Source organism: Aotus nancymaae, unplaced genomic scaffold (genome assembly GCF_030222135.1).
Source record: "Aotus nancymaae isolate 86718 unplaced genomic scaffold, 86718_ANA_hifiasm-v0.15.2.pri h1tg000019l, whole genome shotgun sequence".
NCBI lineage: Eukaryota > Metazoa > Chordata > Mammalia > Primates > Aotidae > Aotus > Aotus nancymaae.
Genome location: NW_026988431.1, coordinates 61,040,212 through 61,058,812, shown reverse-complemented (window position 1 = coordinate 61,058,812; position 18,601 = coordinate 61,040,212). Strand labels below are relative to the sequence as shown.

Sequence of the window (18,601 nt, the reverse complement as noted above, 5' to 3'; positions counted from 1 at the left end):
GTCTAATCACCTCCAGAGAAATGTCAATGGTTGGTCCCGAGACCATCGAGACAAAGGTCTTCTCAGTTAATTTTTCTCATCAAACTCTGCCATGCCACATCTTCACATTTCTACAGTATATATCAGAACTAGAAAGGGATGGCTGAACCCTGATTTCAGGTCTTCTAACCCTAAGGCTGGTGTTTTTCCCATTATAAAACAATGTAAGATAAGGCCAGTCATGGTGGAGAAGCTGGAATCACCCCACAAAGTGCTGGCCTGTAATCCCATTACTTTGGGAGGCCGAGGCAGGTGGATCACATGAGGTCAAGAGTTCGAGACCAGCCTGACTAACGTGGAGAAATTTGTCTCTACTAAAAATACAAAAATTAGCTGGGCACGGTGGCTTATGCCTGTAGTCCCAGCTACTCGGGAGGCTGAAGCAGGGGAATCACTTGAACCCGGAGGCAGAGGTTACAGTGAGCCGAGATTGGGCCACTGCACTCCAGCCTGGGCAACAAGAGCGAAACTCCATCTCAAAAAAAAAAAAAAAGTAAGACAAATCATATGCTCTGTGGCTTTGAGCATAAGTTCATTCCTTCATTTTATCCTTATTCAAAGGTATTTGAAGGGGAGGATTAGAGGATTAGGGCCAGTAAGGCCCTAAAACCTAGGGGAGAACTAAACAAAGGAAAAGGCCTAACTGTTCTTCTACCATTTACACCTAAAAATAGGCAATCAAACTAAACTGCTGTTCAGTTAGGGCACAAATGCATCTCACAAGGCAAACGTGACTGCTGGCAAGCATCAAAAGCCCACATTGAGAGCAAAGTTTGGGCCAAGGAGTAGGCTCTCAGCGCCTACTAGTGGTTATATTTTATTATTGCATGGCTGGTAAAATACTGTAAAGGGAGCTGTGACTTGTAGAGAAACATGATTAACCTCAGCTTCGCACATTCCAAATGAGGGATAATTCAGCCCAACCGGAATGTGCATTTCTCTGTGGAAGTTTTCTTCGAATATTTAAAAAAGGTGAGTCATCTCTTTGGGAAGCCAAACATGAAAACACACGATATATATGAAATTATTTAAGATTATTCATTGAAAAAAATCAAGTACTTCTACTAGGACCTCTATTTATTTATTTGTTTGTTTGTTTTGTTAGAGACAGAGTCTTGCTGTCCCCCTGGAGGCTGGAGTGTGGTGGCAGGATCATAGCTCACTGCAACCTCGAACTCCTGGGCTCAAGTGATCCTCCCACCTCAGCCTCCTGAGTAGTTAGGACTACAGGTGCACGCCACCATGCCTGGCTAATTTTTTTATTATTGTATTTTTTGTAGAGATGTGGGAGGGGTCTCTCTGTGTTGCCCAGGCTAGTCTGAAACTCTTGGCCTCAAAAGATACCCGCATCTCAGCTCCCAAACACACCCGGCCTGGAGACCTCTTTGTAAAGGATAAATTCCTCTGGTGGATTTTAAATGCTCGATAATACACACATACACACATTTTTAGAAATACTGTAGTACAAATTCATAGCATAAAAAGAGTATCAAGCACAGGCTTTAAAAATGAAATGCCTCTAACCGGGCCGGTGCTCCCAGCGCTATAAAAACTTTATAGGCCGGGCGCGGTGGCTCTCGCCTGTAATCCCAGCACTTTGGGAGGCCGAGGCGGGCGGATCACGAGGTCAAGAGATCGAGACCATCCTGGCCAACGTGGTGAAACCCCGTCTCACCTAAAAATACAAAAAAAAAAAAAAAAAAAAATTATCTGGGCGTGGTGGCGCGCGCCTGTAGTCCCAGCTACCCGGAGGGCTGAGGCAGGAGAATTACTTGAACCCGGGAGGCGGAGGTTGCGGTGAGCCGAGATCGCGCCATTGCACTCCAGCCTGGCGCCTGGCGACAGAGCAAGACTCTGTCTCAAAAAAAGAAACAAAACTTTATAAAACCCCCAGAGCCAGAGCAGTGTGAAGAAGGAGAGGCAAGAACGACCCCCAGGCCGACCAGAGCCCGCGCGCCGCCGCATCCAGTGCCCGGTGCCCGGTGCCCGGTGCCCACATCCCTCGGGAGCGGCCGCATCCACCACGCCCGAGAGAAGGGCCGGAGGGGATGCCAAGGACGCAAAGCCAAGGCGGAAGATGAAACGCAGCGAAGATCCGCACGGCGGTCCGCTAAGCCTGCGCCCCCGAAGCCAGAGCCCTGCAGAGAAGGGGGAGAAGGCGCCCGAAGGATACAGGGAACGGCTGCCGCTGGCACCGAGGGGCCTAACGCTGCGGAAGATGCAGATGCCGAATCGGACCGGGCGTGGGAAGCCGAAGGCCCTGGAGATGCCAAGCGAAGCGCGTGCATTTTCGGTAACTGCGTACTTCGCTGACTGTACAGTCTGAAATAGTTTTTTTATCCAGTTTTATAAAAATGCAGAATTTTGTTTTTTAAAGAAAATGAAATGCCCTGTAAGTTTTGGGATTTTGTCTATTTTGTTCATCACTGAAACTGTGGAGTGTGGCACAGCACGTGGCACACAGGAAGGCGCTCCACACACACCTGTTGAATGCAGCTGACTGAAGGGCTAAAAGACGGAGAGATTGAATTTGCAGGCCCACAAGTTCCACCGGGATGAGAACCTGAAGACACCATGCAGAAGAAATCAGGAGGTGGCAATTAGAGCTTGTCTAGGGAGTGGGCAGGAGGCTCTCTGTGGTCTCAGGTACCCACCTGCCGTCCATTCTAAAGCGAAGCCTTCCCCAACGGAAGCGATGCGTACCGCTCAAGTCTCAAACGGAAGCTAGCCTCAATGCATATACCTCCATCGAGATTTAAATTCGGCTACTACAGGAGAAAAGTTTTCCTTTCAGGAAATTTCTTCAACAATCACTGTGGAAAACACACCAGGCTCTCAGCCAGGCCGGTGGCTCACGCCTGTAATCCCAGCGCTTTGGGAGGCCGAGGCGGGCAGATCACCTGGGGTCAGGAGACCAGCCTGACCAACATGGAGAAACACCATCTCTACTAAAAATACAGAATTAGCTGGGAATGGTAGCACAGGCCCTGTAATCCCAGCTACTCGAGAGGCTGAGGCGGGAGAATTGCTTGAACCTGGGAGGCAGAGGTTGTGGTGAGCCGAGATGCACTCCAGTCTGGGCAACAAGAGCAAAACTCTGTCCAAAAAAAAATTACCAGATTCTCTAGAACAGACGACAGGGCTCCCGGTGCTCCCCATACCTTGCTCTTTGCAGTAGATACAGTAAAATACTGAAAAGCTTCTACCTGGAGTTTCAGGTTTGAATCCTCTCCTGTCTCAAGCAGGCAATTCTGTTCATCCACGTCTCTGCCAGGAGTCTCAGACTACATTAAATGGTATCTTGTCTTATTCAACCTATGAGATCATAGTTCCTGAAGAAGAGCAAAAGTCCTTATTTTTAGCCCAAACTCAACTAGTGATTACATTTTCAAAACACATAATAGTAATAGAGTGTTTAAGTGCTGAAGGGAAAAATCAGGAAATAATCTAACTAAAAAGCCACACTGTTAAATTCTCTATCTTAATAATTAAGGGGCAGGGCACGGGGCTCATGCCTGTAATCCTAGGACTTTCGGAGGCCAAAGCAGACAGATCACCTGAGGTCAGGAGTTCGAGACCAGCCTGGCCAACATGGTGAAACCCTGTCTCTACTAAAAATACAAAAATTAGCCCAGCATGATGGTGGGTGCCTGTAATCCCAGCTACTCTGGAGGCTGAGACACAAGAATCACTTGAATCCTGGAGGCAGAGGTTGCAGTGAGCCCAGGCTACACCACTGCACTCGACCCTGGGCGACAGAGTGAGACTCTGGCTCAAAATAATAATAATAATTAAGAACAGGTGTTTGCATTTAGCTACCTAGGACTTGGAAACACAGAGCAATTTGTTGACTTTTAAGTATTTTACTGAAAACATGAATAATAAAATGATCAAAACAATCATGTGTTATCTTGTTATTCATTCGATACATAATAAAAAATCACAAATCATGTTATCAATGCTACACTGTTCCATTAAAAAACTGTCTACAAGAGAAGCCTATGTGTCAATTACACCAATTGTTTTCTTTTTTTTTCTTGTGTAAAGATTCTGTGTTATTAAATTATCCTGAATGAGGACATCGTCAGGAATCAAGATCCAGAGCAGACATCAGCGTAGAGTAGGAAGGGGACTAGGCTGGAATCCTGGTTCCATCACTAACTAGTTGCGTGATCTCAGGCAGGCTGTTTAACATTTTGTTTAGTGACTGCATTTAGTAACTAATATTCTATTTCCTCACCAGAAAAATTTTGTTAACAGTGGTAACTGGCTGGGCACAGTAGCTCACATCAGTAATCCCAGCTCTTTGGGGGGCTGAGGCAGGAAAATTGCTTGATGCCAGGAGTTTGAGATCAGCCTCGGCAACCTGTCTCTACAAAAATAAAGATAGCTACTAATAGTCGTAGCTATGAGGAGGCTGAGGCAGGAGGATCACTTGAGCCCAGGAGATGGAGGTTACAACGTGCTATGATCACATCACTGCACCCCAGCCTGGACAACAGATGGAGACTCTGTCTCAAAACAAAAAACAACAATAACTATTTCATAATAGCTGTTAGAATGTTAAAATTAAATGTGTTCCTAAATGTAAAATTCTTGGAGTAGTGCCTAACGCATAGTAAATAATAACTATTGGCTTCTACACCAAAAAAATAGTTGATCAGTTGGTTGTAAACCTGTTTGTTTGTTTGTCTGTTTGTTTGTGAAAGGGTCTCCCTCTGCAGCCAGGCTGGAGTGCAGGGGCGGGCTGTCACGACTCACTGCAGCCTTGAGAGTCCCCACCCACCAAGCTCCAGCCATCCTCCCACCTCAGCCTCTTGAGCAACTGTGGCCACATGTGCCCACCACCACAGCCAGCCGGCTAATTTTTGTATTATTTGTAGAGACAGGGTCTTACCGTGTGGTCTCAAACTCCTGGCATTGACTGATCTGTAAACACAATCTTAGCCTTCGTATTACAGAGCAGTGAAACTCAAAATGTTTCAAAATTTGGTAACATTTGAGTAAGAATTTGAAAGGAAAGCAAACGTCATCTCACCTACAACTATAGCATATGGCCTTTTAAACAGCTAAAGTAATTCTAGCCATCCCTTCTCTTTGCCATTAAGATTTAACAGCTGGATACAGTTCCTTTTTCATCCCGATGATGGTATTTTCGCAGAAATTAGCTTGGCCACTAGAGGGCTCTCGCAGTCTCCCGTGAGTTCCAGATAAATGATTTCATAAAAATTCTGACACACAAAGGATGAGCTGTACAAAATACCAATAGCACTGCTGACAGACCCCATTTCAAAATTAATTTGCAAATATATAGCAAAAAGATTTAAAATATGGACAGTCTGGGCCAGGCACGGTGGCTCACATCTGTAATCCCAGCACTTCGGGAGTCTGAGGCAGGAGGATGACCTGAGGTCAGGAGCTCGAGACCAGCCTGACCAACACAGTGAAATCCTGTCTCTACTAAAAATACAAAAATTAGCCAGACGTGGTAGCGGGTACCTGTAATCCCAGCTACTCAGGAGGCTGAGGCGGGAGAATTGCTTGAACCCAGGAGGCAGAGGTTACAGTGAGCCGAGATTGGGCCACTGCACTCCAGCCTGGTGTCTCAAAAAAAAAAAAATGTACAGTCTTTGATCCAGCTTCTAAAAATGTATCTAACATAATAATTACGAAGTATTCCATTGATTTTTAATTTACATTTCAATTAACTTCAATTAAGAAGTAAATAATATATTATAAAATATGAATCTTGGCCAGGCACGGTGGCTCACATCTGTAATCCCAGCACTTTGGGAGGCCAAGGCAGGCAGAGCACCTGAGGCCAGAAGTTCAAGACCAGCCTGGGCAACATAGAGAAACCCCATCTCCACTAAAAACACAAAACTTAGCTGGGTGTGGTGGTACAGGCCTGTAGTCCCAAGCTACTCTGGAGGCTGAGGCAGAGAATAGCTTGAACCCAGGAGGCAGAGATTGCAGTGAGCCGAGATCGCACCTCTGCACTCCAGCCTGGGCAACAGATCAAGACCGTGTCTCAAAACATTAAACAAAATAAAATAATGTAATTTCAAAATATCTGTACGATTGGAGACTACTTTTTTAAATATATGTAAACGTATTTGGAAAATATACACCGAAATGTTAACAACTTCTTTGGGTAGTGAGACTGAGAGTTTTCCCTCTTTTGTTCTTCAGGCATTTTCCAATTCTCCGTAACAAACATGAATTATTTTGATCATGAGGAAAAAATGTTTTAAATTTTAAAATCTAAAATATTTTAAGTATTTTTGAATATTCATTATTATATAAGGATCCATAAAGAGTACAGGCATACCTCAGCGATAATATGGGTTCACTTCCAGACCGCTACAAAAAGCAAATATTGGCCAGGCATGGTAGCTCACGCCCGTAATCCCAGCACTTCGGGAGGCCGAGGCAGGCAGATCACCTAAGGTCAGGAGTTCGAGACCAGCCTGACCAACACAGAGAAACCAGTCTCTACTAAAAATACAAAATTAGCTGGACTTGATGGCACATGCCTGTGATCCCAGCTACTCAGGAGGCTGAGATAGGAGATTTGCTTGAACCCGGGAGGCGGAGGTTGCGGTGAGCTGAGATCGCGCCATTGCACTCCAGCCTGGGCCACAAGAATGAAAGTCCATCTCAAAAAAGGAAAAAAAAAGCAAATATCACAACAAAGCAAGTCGTGTAAATTATTTGGCTTCCCAGTACATCCAAAAGTTATGTTTACACTATACTGTAATCTATTAAGTGGGAATAGCAGTAAGACTTTTAAAAATGTACATATCAGCTGGGTGCAGTGGCTCACGCCTATAATCCCAACACTTTGGGAGGCCGAAGCAGGCTGATCACCTGAGGTCAGGAGTTCAAGACCAGCCTGACCAACATGGAGAAACCCTATTTCTACTAAAAATACAAAATTAGCCAGGCGGTTGCACTTGCCTGTAATTCCAGCTACTCAGGAGGCTGAGGCAGGAGAATCGCTTGAACCCAGGAGGCGGAGGTTGTGGTGAGCCGAGATGGTGCCATTGCACTCCAGCCTGAGCAACATGACAGCTAAACTCTGTCTCAAAAAAAAAAAAAAAAAGTACATACCAGCTGGGCACGGTAGCTCACATCTGTAATCCCAGCACTTTGGGAGGCTGAGGTGGGCGGATCACGAGGTCAGGAGTTCGAGACCAGCCTGGCCAATATAGTGAAACCCCGTCTCTACTAAAAATACGAAAAGTAGCTGGGCATGGTGGTGCACGCCTGTAATCCCAGCTACTCTGGAGGCTGAGGTAAAAGAATCACTTGAACCCAGGGGGTGGAGGTTATGGGGAGCCAAAATCTCACCACTGTACTGCAGCTTGGGCAACAGAGCCAGACTCCATGAAAAAGAAAGAAAGAGAGAGAAAAACAGAGAAAGAAAGACAAAGAGATAGGGGAAGGAAGGGAGGGAGGGAGGGAGGGACGGAGGGAGGGAAAGAAAAATATCTTAACCAACTTTTTTAGTGCTCTGTAAAACAGTCAAAGATTTATAGCAACCAAGCAAATACACAATCAAGGAAAAGCCATCTTTACAATGGTAGAAAGCTTTGCGGTGTTTTCATTTATCTTTGCTGAACCCTCTCCCTCGTGTGGCAGAAGTCCTGATCTTAGAGCAGCAGCACCCCACTTCCCTCCCTTGAACCAGCGTGAGCACGAAAGGCCTTATTTGGAAATCACTTTGTACATCTATTTGACCTGTCCGAGGGATACTTGAAGAATTGATGACTCTCGTTTTTTTCTGCATAACTCAAAACATAGGTGGAAAAAGAAGTGGGCAATGATCGTAAAAGATGTAAGGTGGACTGCAGACTCACAGATGCCCAGAGTAAAAGGTTACAGGTAGAAACAGTTAATAGACTGCGGAGGCCTGGAGGAGAAGTTGGGTTGAAACTCTGTCAGCAAATAGAACACCAAAAAGGAGTGGCGGGCCAGCCCTTCGGGAGGCCAAGGCAGGCAGATTGCTTGGGCTCAGGAGTTCAAGACCAGCCTGGGCAACATAGCAAAATCCCAACTCCAAAAAAAAAAAAAATACAAAAATTAGCTGGCCATAGTAACATGTGTCTGTAGTCCCAGCTGCTTGGGTGCTGAGGCCAGAGGATCACTTGAGCCTGGGAGGTCGAGGCTGCAGTGAGCCAAGACCATGTCACTGCACTTCAGCCTAGGCAACACAGTGAGACCCATCTCAAAAAAAATTTTTTTTAAAAGGAGCAGTGTGGCCGGGCATGGGGGCTCACGCCTGTAATCCCAGCACTTTGGGAGGCCCAGGCAGGTGGATCACGAGGTCAAGAGATCGAGACCATCCCAGTCAACATGGTGAAACCGCGTCTCTACTATAAAGACAAAAAATTAGCTGGGCATGGTGGCACGTGCCTGTAATCCCAGCTACTCAGGAGGCTGAGGCAGGAGAATTGCCTGAACCCAGGAGGCGGAGGTTGCAGTGAGCCGAGATCACGCCATTGCACTCCAGCCTGGGTAACAAGAGCAAAACTCCGTCTCCAAAAAAAAAAAAAAGATGCCAAATAGCCAAAGTAAAAAGATGCTGGAGGCATCACACTACCTGACCTCAAAATCTACTACAAAGCTATGGTAATCAAAACAGCATGATACTGGCACAAAAACAAACACATTGATCAATGAAAGAGAACAGAGAGCCCAGAAATAAATTCATGAATTTATGGTCAACAATTTTCAACAAAAATGTTAAGAATACAAAATGGGGAGGCCGGGCGCAGTGGCTCAAGCCTATAATCCCAGCACTTTGGGAGGCCGAGGCGGGTGGATCACGAGGTCAAGAGATCGAGACCATCCTGGTCAACATTGTGAAACCCCGTCTCTACTAATACAAAAAAATTAGCTGGGCATGGTGGCGCGTGCCTGTAATCCCAGCTACTCAGGGAGCTGAGGCAGGAGAATCGCCTGAACCCAGGAGGCGGAGGTTGCGGTGAGCCGAGATCGTGCCATTGCACTCCAGCCTGGGTAACGAGAGTGAAACTCCGTCTCAAAAAAAAAAAAAAAAGAATACACAATGGGGAAAAGATCGTCTCTTCAATAAATGGTGCTTGCACAACTGGATATCCACATGCAGAAGAATGAAATTAGACCTTTATCTCACAATAATACAAAAATCAACTCAAAATGGACTAAAGGCTTGAATATAAGACCTTAAGTCATAAAACTACTAGAACTCATAATGGAAAAGCTCCAGGACATTGGTCTGGGCAATGCTTTTTTGGATATGAACACAAAAGCACAGGCAACAAAAGCAAAAATAGGCAAATGAGATTATAACAAACAAAAAAACCTTCTGAACAGCCAAGGAAACCATCCGCAAAGTAACAAGCAACCTATAGACTGAAAGAAAACATTTGTAGACCATACATTTGATAAATGATTAATATCCAAAATACATAAGAAACTCAAACAACTCAATAGCAAGAAAACAAATAACCTAATTTTTGGTTATTTTTGGTTAGTTATCTACTGAAGTCCCTGCTGTCTCTGCTTTTGGATGTATACCTAGGAGTAGAATTGTTGGATCGTGTGGTAATTTTACGTTTAACTTTTTGAAGAAAGAAAGAAAAAGAAAAGAGAAAAAAAAAAGAAAGAAAAGAAAGAAAGATGGAAAGAAGGAAAGAAAGAAAAGAAAGGAACAAAGGGAAAGGGGGGAAGGAGGGAAGGAAGGAAGGAGGGAGAGGGAGGAGGGGAAGGAAGGAGGGAGAGGGAGGAGGGGAAGGAAGGAGGGAGAGGGAGGAGGGGAAGGAAGGAGGGAGAGGGAGGAGGGGAAGGAAGGAGGGAGAGGGAGGAGGGGAAGGAAGGAGGGAGAGGGAGGAGGGGAAGGAAAGAGGGAGAGGGAGGAGGGGAAGGAAGGAGGGAGAGGGAGGAGGGGAAGGAAGGAGGGAGAGGGAGGAGGGGAAGGAAAGAGGGAGAGGGAGGAGGGGAAGGAAGGAGGGAGAGGGAGGAGGGGAAGGAAGGAGGGAGAGGGAGGAGGGGAAGGAAGGAGGGAGAGGGAGGAGGGGAAGGAAGGAGGGAGAGGGAGGAGGGGAAGGAAAGAGGGAGAGGGAGGAGGGGAAGGAAGGAGGGAGAGGGAGGAGGGGAAGGAAAGAGGGAGAGGGAGGAGGGGAAGGAAGGAGGGAGAGGGAGGAGGGGAAGGAAGGAGGGAGAGGGAGGAGGGGAAGGAAAGAGGGAGAGGGAGGAGGGGAAGGAAGGAGGGAGAGGGAGGAGGGGAAGGAAAGAGGGAGAGGGAGGAGGGGAAGGAAAGAGGGAGAGGGAGGAGGGGAAGGAAGGAGGGAGAGGGAGGAGGGGAAGGAAGGAGGGAGAGGGAGGAGGGGAAGGAAAGAGGGAGAGGGAGGAGGGGAAGGAAGGAGGGAGAGGGAGGAGGGGAAGGAAGGAGGGAGAGGGAGGAGGGGAAGGAAGGAGGGAGAGGGAGGAGGGGAAGGAAAGAGGGAGAGGGAGGAGGGGAAGGAAGGAGGGAGAGGGAGGAGGGGAAGGAAAGAGGGAGAGGGAGGAGGGGAAGGAAAGAGGGAGAGGGAGGAGGGGAAGGAAAGAGGGAGAGGGAGGAGGGGAAGGAAGGAGGGAGAGGGAGGAGGGGAAGGAAGGAGGGAGAGGGAGGAGGGGAAGGAAGGAGGGAGAGGGAGGAGGGGAAGGAAAGAGGGAGAGGGAGGAGGGGAAGGAAAGGGAAGCGGGGGGGGGGGGAAGGGAAGAGAGAGAAAATGTGGTATATGCAGCATATATACACAATGGAATGTTACTCATTCTTGACAAAGGACAACCTGTCATTTTCAACAGCATGGATGAACCTGAAGATATTATGGTGGTGGTGGTTGTTGTTGAGAAGTCTCGCTCTGTCGCCCGTGCTGGAGTCTGGTGGCGCGATCTGGGCTGACTGCAACCTCCATGGAGGGTATTACATTAAGTGAAATCAGCCAGGCACAAAAAGACAAATACCATGTGATCTCACTTATATGTGGACTATAAAAAGTCAATCTCATAATAAAATGGTGGTTACCAGAGCCTGGAGAGATTGAGATGTTGGTCAGACACCACCAGATCTTAAGAGGAATAGTTCAAGAACCGATGTTACATGGTGGTGACTAAAGTTAATATATACTTGAAAACAGTGCTAAGGGAGATTTTGTGTCCTTGCCACAAAATAAGAAGAATGTGAGATAATGCATATGTTAACTAGCTCGATTTAGCCATTCCAGGTATATACACATATCAAAACATCATGTCGCACACCATAACTATATACAATTTTAATTTATCAATTAAAAGTAAAATTAAGACATTGGCAGAATGCACTTTTCATAACAATCTAATAGTCAGGCACAGTGGCTCACACCTGTGAGCGCAGCATTTTTTTTTTTTTTTTTTTTGAGACAGGGTCTCAGGCTCACCTCAGGTGATCTGCCTGCCTTCACCTCCCAAAGTGCTGGGATTACAGGCATGAGCCATCGTGCCCAGCCTACAAACAATAGACTTTTAAAGGAACAAAGGAGAAAATGTCAATCTTAGGGAACAAGAAAGTTAAGCTCACACACAATACTGAAATGACTTGAATCAAATTTCATTGGCATTAAAAGTTTTTATTTAGAATTTGATCCACAATCTATACAAGTTATTTACAAGGCATGAAAATGGAAAACAGCACAAAATACAATTGAGGTATAAGCTCAGAGCACAGTATGTCATGTTTCAATATATAATTCAGAATTTGTAAACCAGGTGACCAGATACATGAGTCTTATTTTTAGTAAAACCATATAAAATATTTATTTCACGTGAGGTAGAGGACAGTTTTCTGTGTCATGTAATGTAACCAACCACAGCAACTTTAACCATAAAACTGTACATCATTGGCAAAATTTTAAATTTAATTATGGTCAATGTAGTCAATTATTTGCTTCAACAATTGCAGAACAGATGTTTCATTTACTGCCTTCACAGATTAGAAATTCAGAAATAATTTAAGACTATTATGTTGGCTTAAAATTATCAGGATAAACAAATACTTCTAACAGGATAGTTAAAACAAGTACATTTTATTTCTCACAAACCAATTCCTCAAAAGATGCCCTACATTTAGCAACTGTTTTGTAGGACACGTTTACTAGAACTACCTGGTGCTTTCTTTATTTTCAAGTGAGGTATCTATATTGAGGAAAAATCTTATATTCATTTTATATTAAACTAATTTAATAAACTATTTTGTTTTCTGGGCTTAATTTTTTTTGTTTTTTACATTTGATCACTTTCTAATTCAAAAATTGTAGCACTACATAAGACATTTAATTCTATTACTAAATAGGCTCCAAATTACATTATACAGCTTAGAAGCCATTTAAATGAAAGGATTTACCAAAAAAAAAAAAAAAAAACTGTCCTTTTAAACAAAATGCAATAGAAAATACTCATATGCTTTTCTTCCAAAAGTGGAAATGCTTAAGTACCCTATACTAGAAAAAGGAAATGAAGCTCTGTTTATTTAATTCCACAATGTGTAATACAGCAGTTATACGTCCCTTATTGCTGACAGCTGCGATTAAAAACTATTAAGTAGCTCCAAGCACAGAAACAGATGTACAGTATGAGCACAATTTTTCTTTATATTAATTTTTAATGTCCTATCATGTGGATTAAATGCATAAAGGGCAAATAAAAATGAGGAACCTTCCCTAAGTAATCAAAACATATGTCTTATTGAGAAAATTTTAGAAGCTGATCAAAAACCTTCAGCACAAGCTTCACAATTAATTCTAGGGAAATGCCTTGACACATTTTACAGCACTGGAGTTTCCTTATAACTTTACTTTCCTTCAAACAGAAGCTACTGATGTGCAAATAAACTGGTTGTTCTGTCATGACTTCTAAAAGATATGGATAACCCTCAAATATATACTTTATTTCACCTACTTTAATAGCTGCTTTACAATTCACTATGTACAAATGATTTTGTATCTTAACTGGTAATATATTAAATGTTATAAAATTAGTTTAAGAAGCACAAAACACCCTAACTCTCATGAACACAGAAATTCGACTAAAAGAATCTGCTTAAACAAAAGCTAAAGCACACAACAGACGTAAATTGTTGGTCAAATCTTTTCATGGTATTATAAGTTACATTTGTGAAATTTAGGGCAGTTGAAGAGCTTCCTCAATAACAGCAGGAGGTTTTACATTTATTACCTTTATAGAGTTGGTACCCTTTTCTCATAAAGTTTAGACTACAGAAACTATCACCACCCAAATTAAACATCACCCAAGCTAACGTTCTTTCTTCCTTCCAGAGATGCAATAGCGAAACTTTTTATACGTGTTCCTTTAATGCAGCTTTTTAGAGTAAACATTTTTACATTTTTCCTAAAAAGAATTATTTTTTGAAGTCTAAGGAAAAATCTGCTTGCCTGGTGAATTTGGCACACAAAAACTAACAACAAATCAAACATTAAGCTAACAACCAACACACAAAATCAGCATGCAAAGAACAGAGTAAGTTTTATGTGGAAAAGACATTTTAGCAGAGGCCACTTATAAGGTATTACAAAATCTCTATATTATTTTCAAGCTATATGGTGCAGTTTAAAGTTACTTTTAATAATACGTATATTTACAATTGACTTAAAAAACTATTTTCAAGGAAGTTAGACAGAAACCTATGGCACATCAATGCATCTTCTGAGAAATGAAGACTACAAAGTCATGTGGCAACTTTTCATTATGTGAAGGACTAGAAAAAATATTTCTTACTCAATTCTGAATTACAAGTTTGTAATTATTTAATGGTGTTTAAGCACTGCTAAGAATTTTTAAATAACATATTTCAAGGATTAAGCAATTTATTTTAGAAGTTTTGGGTTGAAACAAATTAGTTTATCATTTACTACGTAACACAAAGCAGAAAGGTTCTGAGTAAATTAGAAATATCAATCAAATTATAGGCGCTTGAGTTTGTCTTCCAAAACTCAGCTGAGTTATGACACAAATAATTCAAAATTTGCTTCTGCATGTCATTTTAATATTTGCCTCTCCTTGAGAAGATTCCAAGAATCAACAAATAAAATTAGTGTTAGTATAATAAAATTTAAATGGAAAATAGAAAATACACATTTAGGTCATACTCAATTTAGTAAATACATTACACATTTGGGGAAGCACAAAATTATTTTTGGATATGTACTATTAAGCAAAATATGAAAATAACTGGTTAAATGGCGACCTAGTGATTTTTTTCTACACCATTAGATTATCTACCTTCTATGCTGGAAATAGGATCTAACCTTAACCCTAGCTAATTTATTTTAAAATAAATATAGCTCTCTTAAGTAATCTCATACATAGTACCTTATAAGAGAACGTGAAAAACATTTATTATCCCATAAAATCCATGGGATAATAATGTTAATTAATGAGAGTTTCAGGAAACTTCCTTTAAAAACAAATCTAAGAATGTTACCTAAGATATCTTAAGCCAAGAATTAACTAATATGAAATTTGCCATTAGAGAATGACAGACTTTTCTGTGCAAAAAAAAAAAAGAAGTGCAGGAGATGTTGTCCCTCCCAAAACTATGCAATTCTTTTATCTTCTGAAAATTACCTAAAAATCTTTTAGTAGCAGATAACTAAACTGTCCTATATGCACCTATCATATACTATCAGTTGACTGTAAATTCCTGATTTTGATATTAAGTAGTAATTGAAAATGGTCCATTTGTGCAAATTTTGGTAAGACTTAACATTTAAACATACAAAAGTCCAAAATAACCTTCAAAGTGTTTAACATTTTACAACTTAAAGGAAGACAAATTCATTATATAAATTTCAGCAAGACTCGTAACTACATATAAAAACTGTACAGGATTATGGATTGTATAGAAACTGATATACAAGAATGGTACCAGTTTTCTCAAGAACATTAATATTTTCACACCACTATTAACAACACAAAGGTACAGAAATTATTACATTTCATTTTTGAAAAATTGCTGCTTAAAAAAAATCTAAATATAACCACATTTAAACTAAAAAACAAATTACAACTGCTTCTTCTGTTTAGCAGCAGTGCATAACAACACATTATTCTTCCCCACTGTGCTCATGGGGTATGTTATAACCTCAATAAAATTCCTCCTAGGAGAGACATTAAAAAGAAGAAAACTGGTGGAAATTCATTCTACAATCTGAACAAAGTCAAAAGTAAATTTGGTGCATGTTAGTGAGTATACTGCATCAACTTAGAAAGACTGTGTTAATGAGAAAAGGGGAGATTGCACTCCTTGAGTAACTCTATATACTCAAAATATAAAGCCACCATTGTATCTAAAATTGAGTCTGAAACACGGACAACAAAATGGACCACAGCTATTTTCCATCACATACTGCAGCTTTTAAAAAGTACACAATTGTTAAGTTGACATTAGAAAGATAAGCAGATTACCTACTAGCTAAAACCATATGGTATTGTAACTAAGCTGATTTTTTTAAAAAAGTACAAAGAAACATACATTTTCATTCATTTGGAAAATGTAAAAATTTAAGTACTAATATATAATCTCTTCACTTTCTCTGATCTACAAATGGGTAGAATGTCTAATTATCTTCATGCAGGTAAGTTCTTCAGAATTCAATTACCAAAGCAAGCAACAAACAAAAAACCTTGTCAATAATACACAGATAAACAGCTTCTAACTCTTGGCAGTCTTTGCTGATTTCAGAATTTGCAGCTTTAGCTCTTTTATCATCATCTCTAACTTCTGTCTTGCTTCTCGCTCCTGTCTGAGTTCATCTTGGAGATCATGCCTGTCGGCCTCTGCATGGTCCAATCTCTGCCTCAGTTCTGCCAACTATGTGATTTAAAAGGCCACGTCAGTTTTAATTGTTTTGCTTTTCCATTTAATCCTCATATCATAGCAAATACCTACTTTCAAATTATTTTTTATAAAATGAACTATTTCATGTATACTAAATCTGTTAAGTATCTAATACTATTAATCTGACATCTGACAGGACATTAAATTGAAGAAAAAGCAAAGGAAAAAGAGGAATGAACACCTACAGCACGTTCATTATGCCCAACACCTCAGCACTCATCACAGCCTGCTCACGTTAGTTATTTGTTCATGATCCTTAAATTGTAAGATTCTATCAACGAAAGGGAATTGCTTATTTTTGCTCCCGTGCTTTTGAACATAACAGGCAACAGTTCCTGCTAATTTGTAGATTTGAAAAAAGCTCATATAGTACATTAAAATAATATAACATTTGATATTCAGAGGGCTAGAGATGAGCAATTTACATAACTAAACTATAGTAACCCAATAAAAGTTTAAACTAATAAAGCAATAAACATCAACATAATCATCTTGGACAACACAGCATAAAGCTATGTTTAACAGAATCACCTATTCTGAAATCTAGCTTAGGAAACCGAGCTTGACAAAAGGTAATTCCTTTATTAGAGAAGCAACAGTTTCCATTTCCACGCTGAAAGGCGCTGTTAGACAAACAGTAATTCTCACCTGTGCTGCATATTCAGCCTCTTTGTCTTTTTCTAAATTTGAGTCGCAGGTACATTTTTGCTTCATTGCCTGCTCCAATTTTTTCTCTAAGTCCTTCTGTTCAACATAAAATTCTTCCATTCTTTCAGCATGTTCATTCTGCAAAGATTCAAGCTCTTTCTGTAAATTCTGCTGTTCTTCAGTGAGTTCCTTCATAGATTTTGAACTACTCAGTATTTCTACTTCCTGTAAAGAATCACAATAACTTTTACTTTATTTTCACCATGTTAAAATTTTCAGTTCAGAAAAAATATAACACAGAAATTATCTAAAATTCAGCTATTATTAACAGTTCGATATAGAGGTAATTATTTTGAAAAACTATTTTCTCAAAAATTTTTAAAGTACATTAAAATTGCTTATCAATGTAAAAAGTAATCTTAAGTATATTTGTAGTATCTCATCCTGACTTTCCTTACTAAGAATATATAGGGAGGCCAGGCATGGTGGCTCACACCTGTAATCCAGCACTTTGGGAAGCCGAGGACAGCAGATCACAAGGTCAAGAGTTCGAGACCAGCCTGGACAATATGGTGAAACCCCGTCTCTACTAAGAATACAAAAATTAGGTGGGTGTGGTGGTGCATGCCTGTAATCCCAGCTACCGGGGAGGCTGAGGCAGAAGAACTGCTTGAACCCTGGAGGCAGAGGTTGCAGTGAGCCAAGATCGCATCACTGCACTCCAGCATGGGCAAAAGAGCAACACTCCATCTCCGGGTAAGAAAAAAAAAGAATATACAAAAGTAGCTTTTCATAATGGACTATTATTTAGGTAACAATTTTACCATCTGAAGTTGTTGCTTCTTTTGCAAAATCAAGTTTAGTTTTTCCTGTTGTTTCACATAAATTCTCATTACTTCTTCCATCATTTTTCCCTTATCATCCTCACAAAAGACATCTTCCAGAAGAAGTGGAGATGAAGCGGCAGTATCATGACCAATTCCCACTCTGCTTATGTCTCTGACTACGTTGCAAGTGGTAGACTCAGATTTCCTTTTACTTGTAGAATTATTTGAGACTGATGCACCTTGAGAGAAAAAAATTAAGTAACAAAGTATAAATATCACTCCATTAAGAAATCACTAGAACAATCCATAAATGAAATTTTTAAAACATTTCATTTATAAATTAAACCAAAACAAATAATATACTTAGGAATAAATTTAACAAAAGTAGTGCAAGTACAATGAAAACTACAAAACATCACTCAAAGAAATTTAAGACCTAAATACATGGAAAGACACCCCAAATTCATGGATTGGAAGACTTAATATTGTTCAACAGTAATACTCCCCAAACTGATCTACTTATTCAGTGCAATTCCTACCAAAATCCCCACTGGAATTTTTGCAGCAATTGACAAGCAGATTCTAAAATTTACATGGAAATGCAACAAACCCAAGTAGACAAAACAATCTTGAAAAAGAATAACAAAGCTGAAAAACTCACAATTGACAGGATCAAAGCTTACTACAAAGCTCCAGAAATCACGACTGTGTGATACGACTTAAGGACAGACGCACAGATCAGTATAACAGAATTCAGAGTCCAGATATTTTTAAAACTCATACTTTATAAAGCAATTGTTATTGACAAAGGTGCCAAAGAAATTCAATCAGGAAAGAATAATCTTTTCAACACACGGACAACTACATCCACATGCGAAAGAGTAAGGTTGGACCTTACACGGTATACAAAAATTAACTCAAAATCGATCAAAGACCTAAATGTAAGAGCTACAATCCTTAAATATAAATTTCTTGGCTGGGTGTGGTCGCTCAAGCCTATAATTCCAGCTCTTTGGGAGGCTAAGGCAGGTAGATTACCTGAGGTCAGGAGTTTGCCACCAGCCTGATCAACATGGTAAAACCCCGTCTCTACTGAAAATACAAAATAATTAGCCAGGTATGGTGGCACAGCAGGCAGATCACCTGAGGTCAGGAGTTCAAGACCAAA

At 41.1% G+C, this 18,601-nt stretch overlaps 1 protein-coding gene across 1 annotated transcript in view; it reads right to left on the bottom strand.

Moving 5' to 3' along the window:
* Positions 1-11,651: 11,651 nt before the first annotated feature.
* The window catches only part of SKIL (SKI like proto-oncogene), a 28,983-nt gene continuing 22,033 nt past the window's right edge, over positions 11,652-18,601 (bottom strand). Inside the window, exons 5-7 of the mRNA XM_012476632.3 lie at positions 17,431-17,672; positions 16,607-16,831; positions 11,652-15,931 (exon numbers count right to left, since the gene is read on the bottom strand). Of these exons, the coding sequence (XP_012332055.1) occupies positions 15,773-15,931; positions 16,607-16,831; positions 17,431-17,672 (626 nt within the window). The 3' untranslated portion in view covers positions 11,652-15,772. The remainder of the gene's footprint in view (positions 15,932-16,606; positions 16,832-17,430; positions 17,673-18,601) is intronic.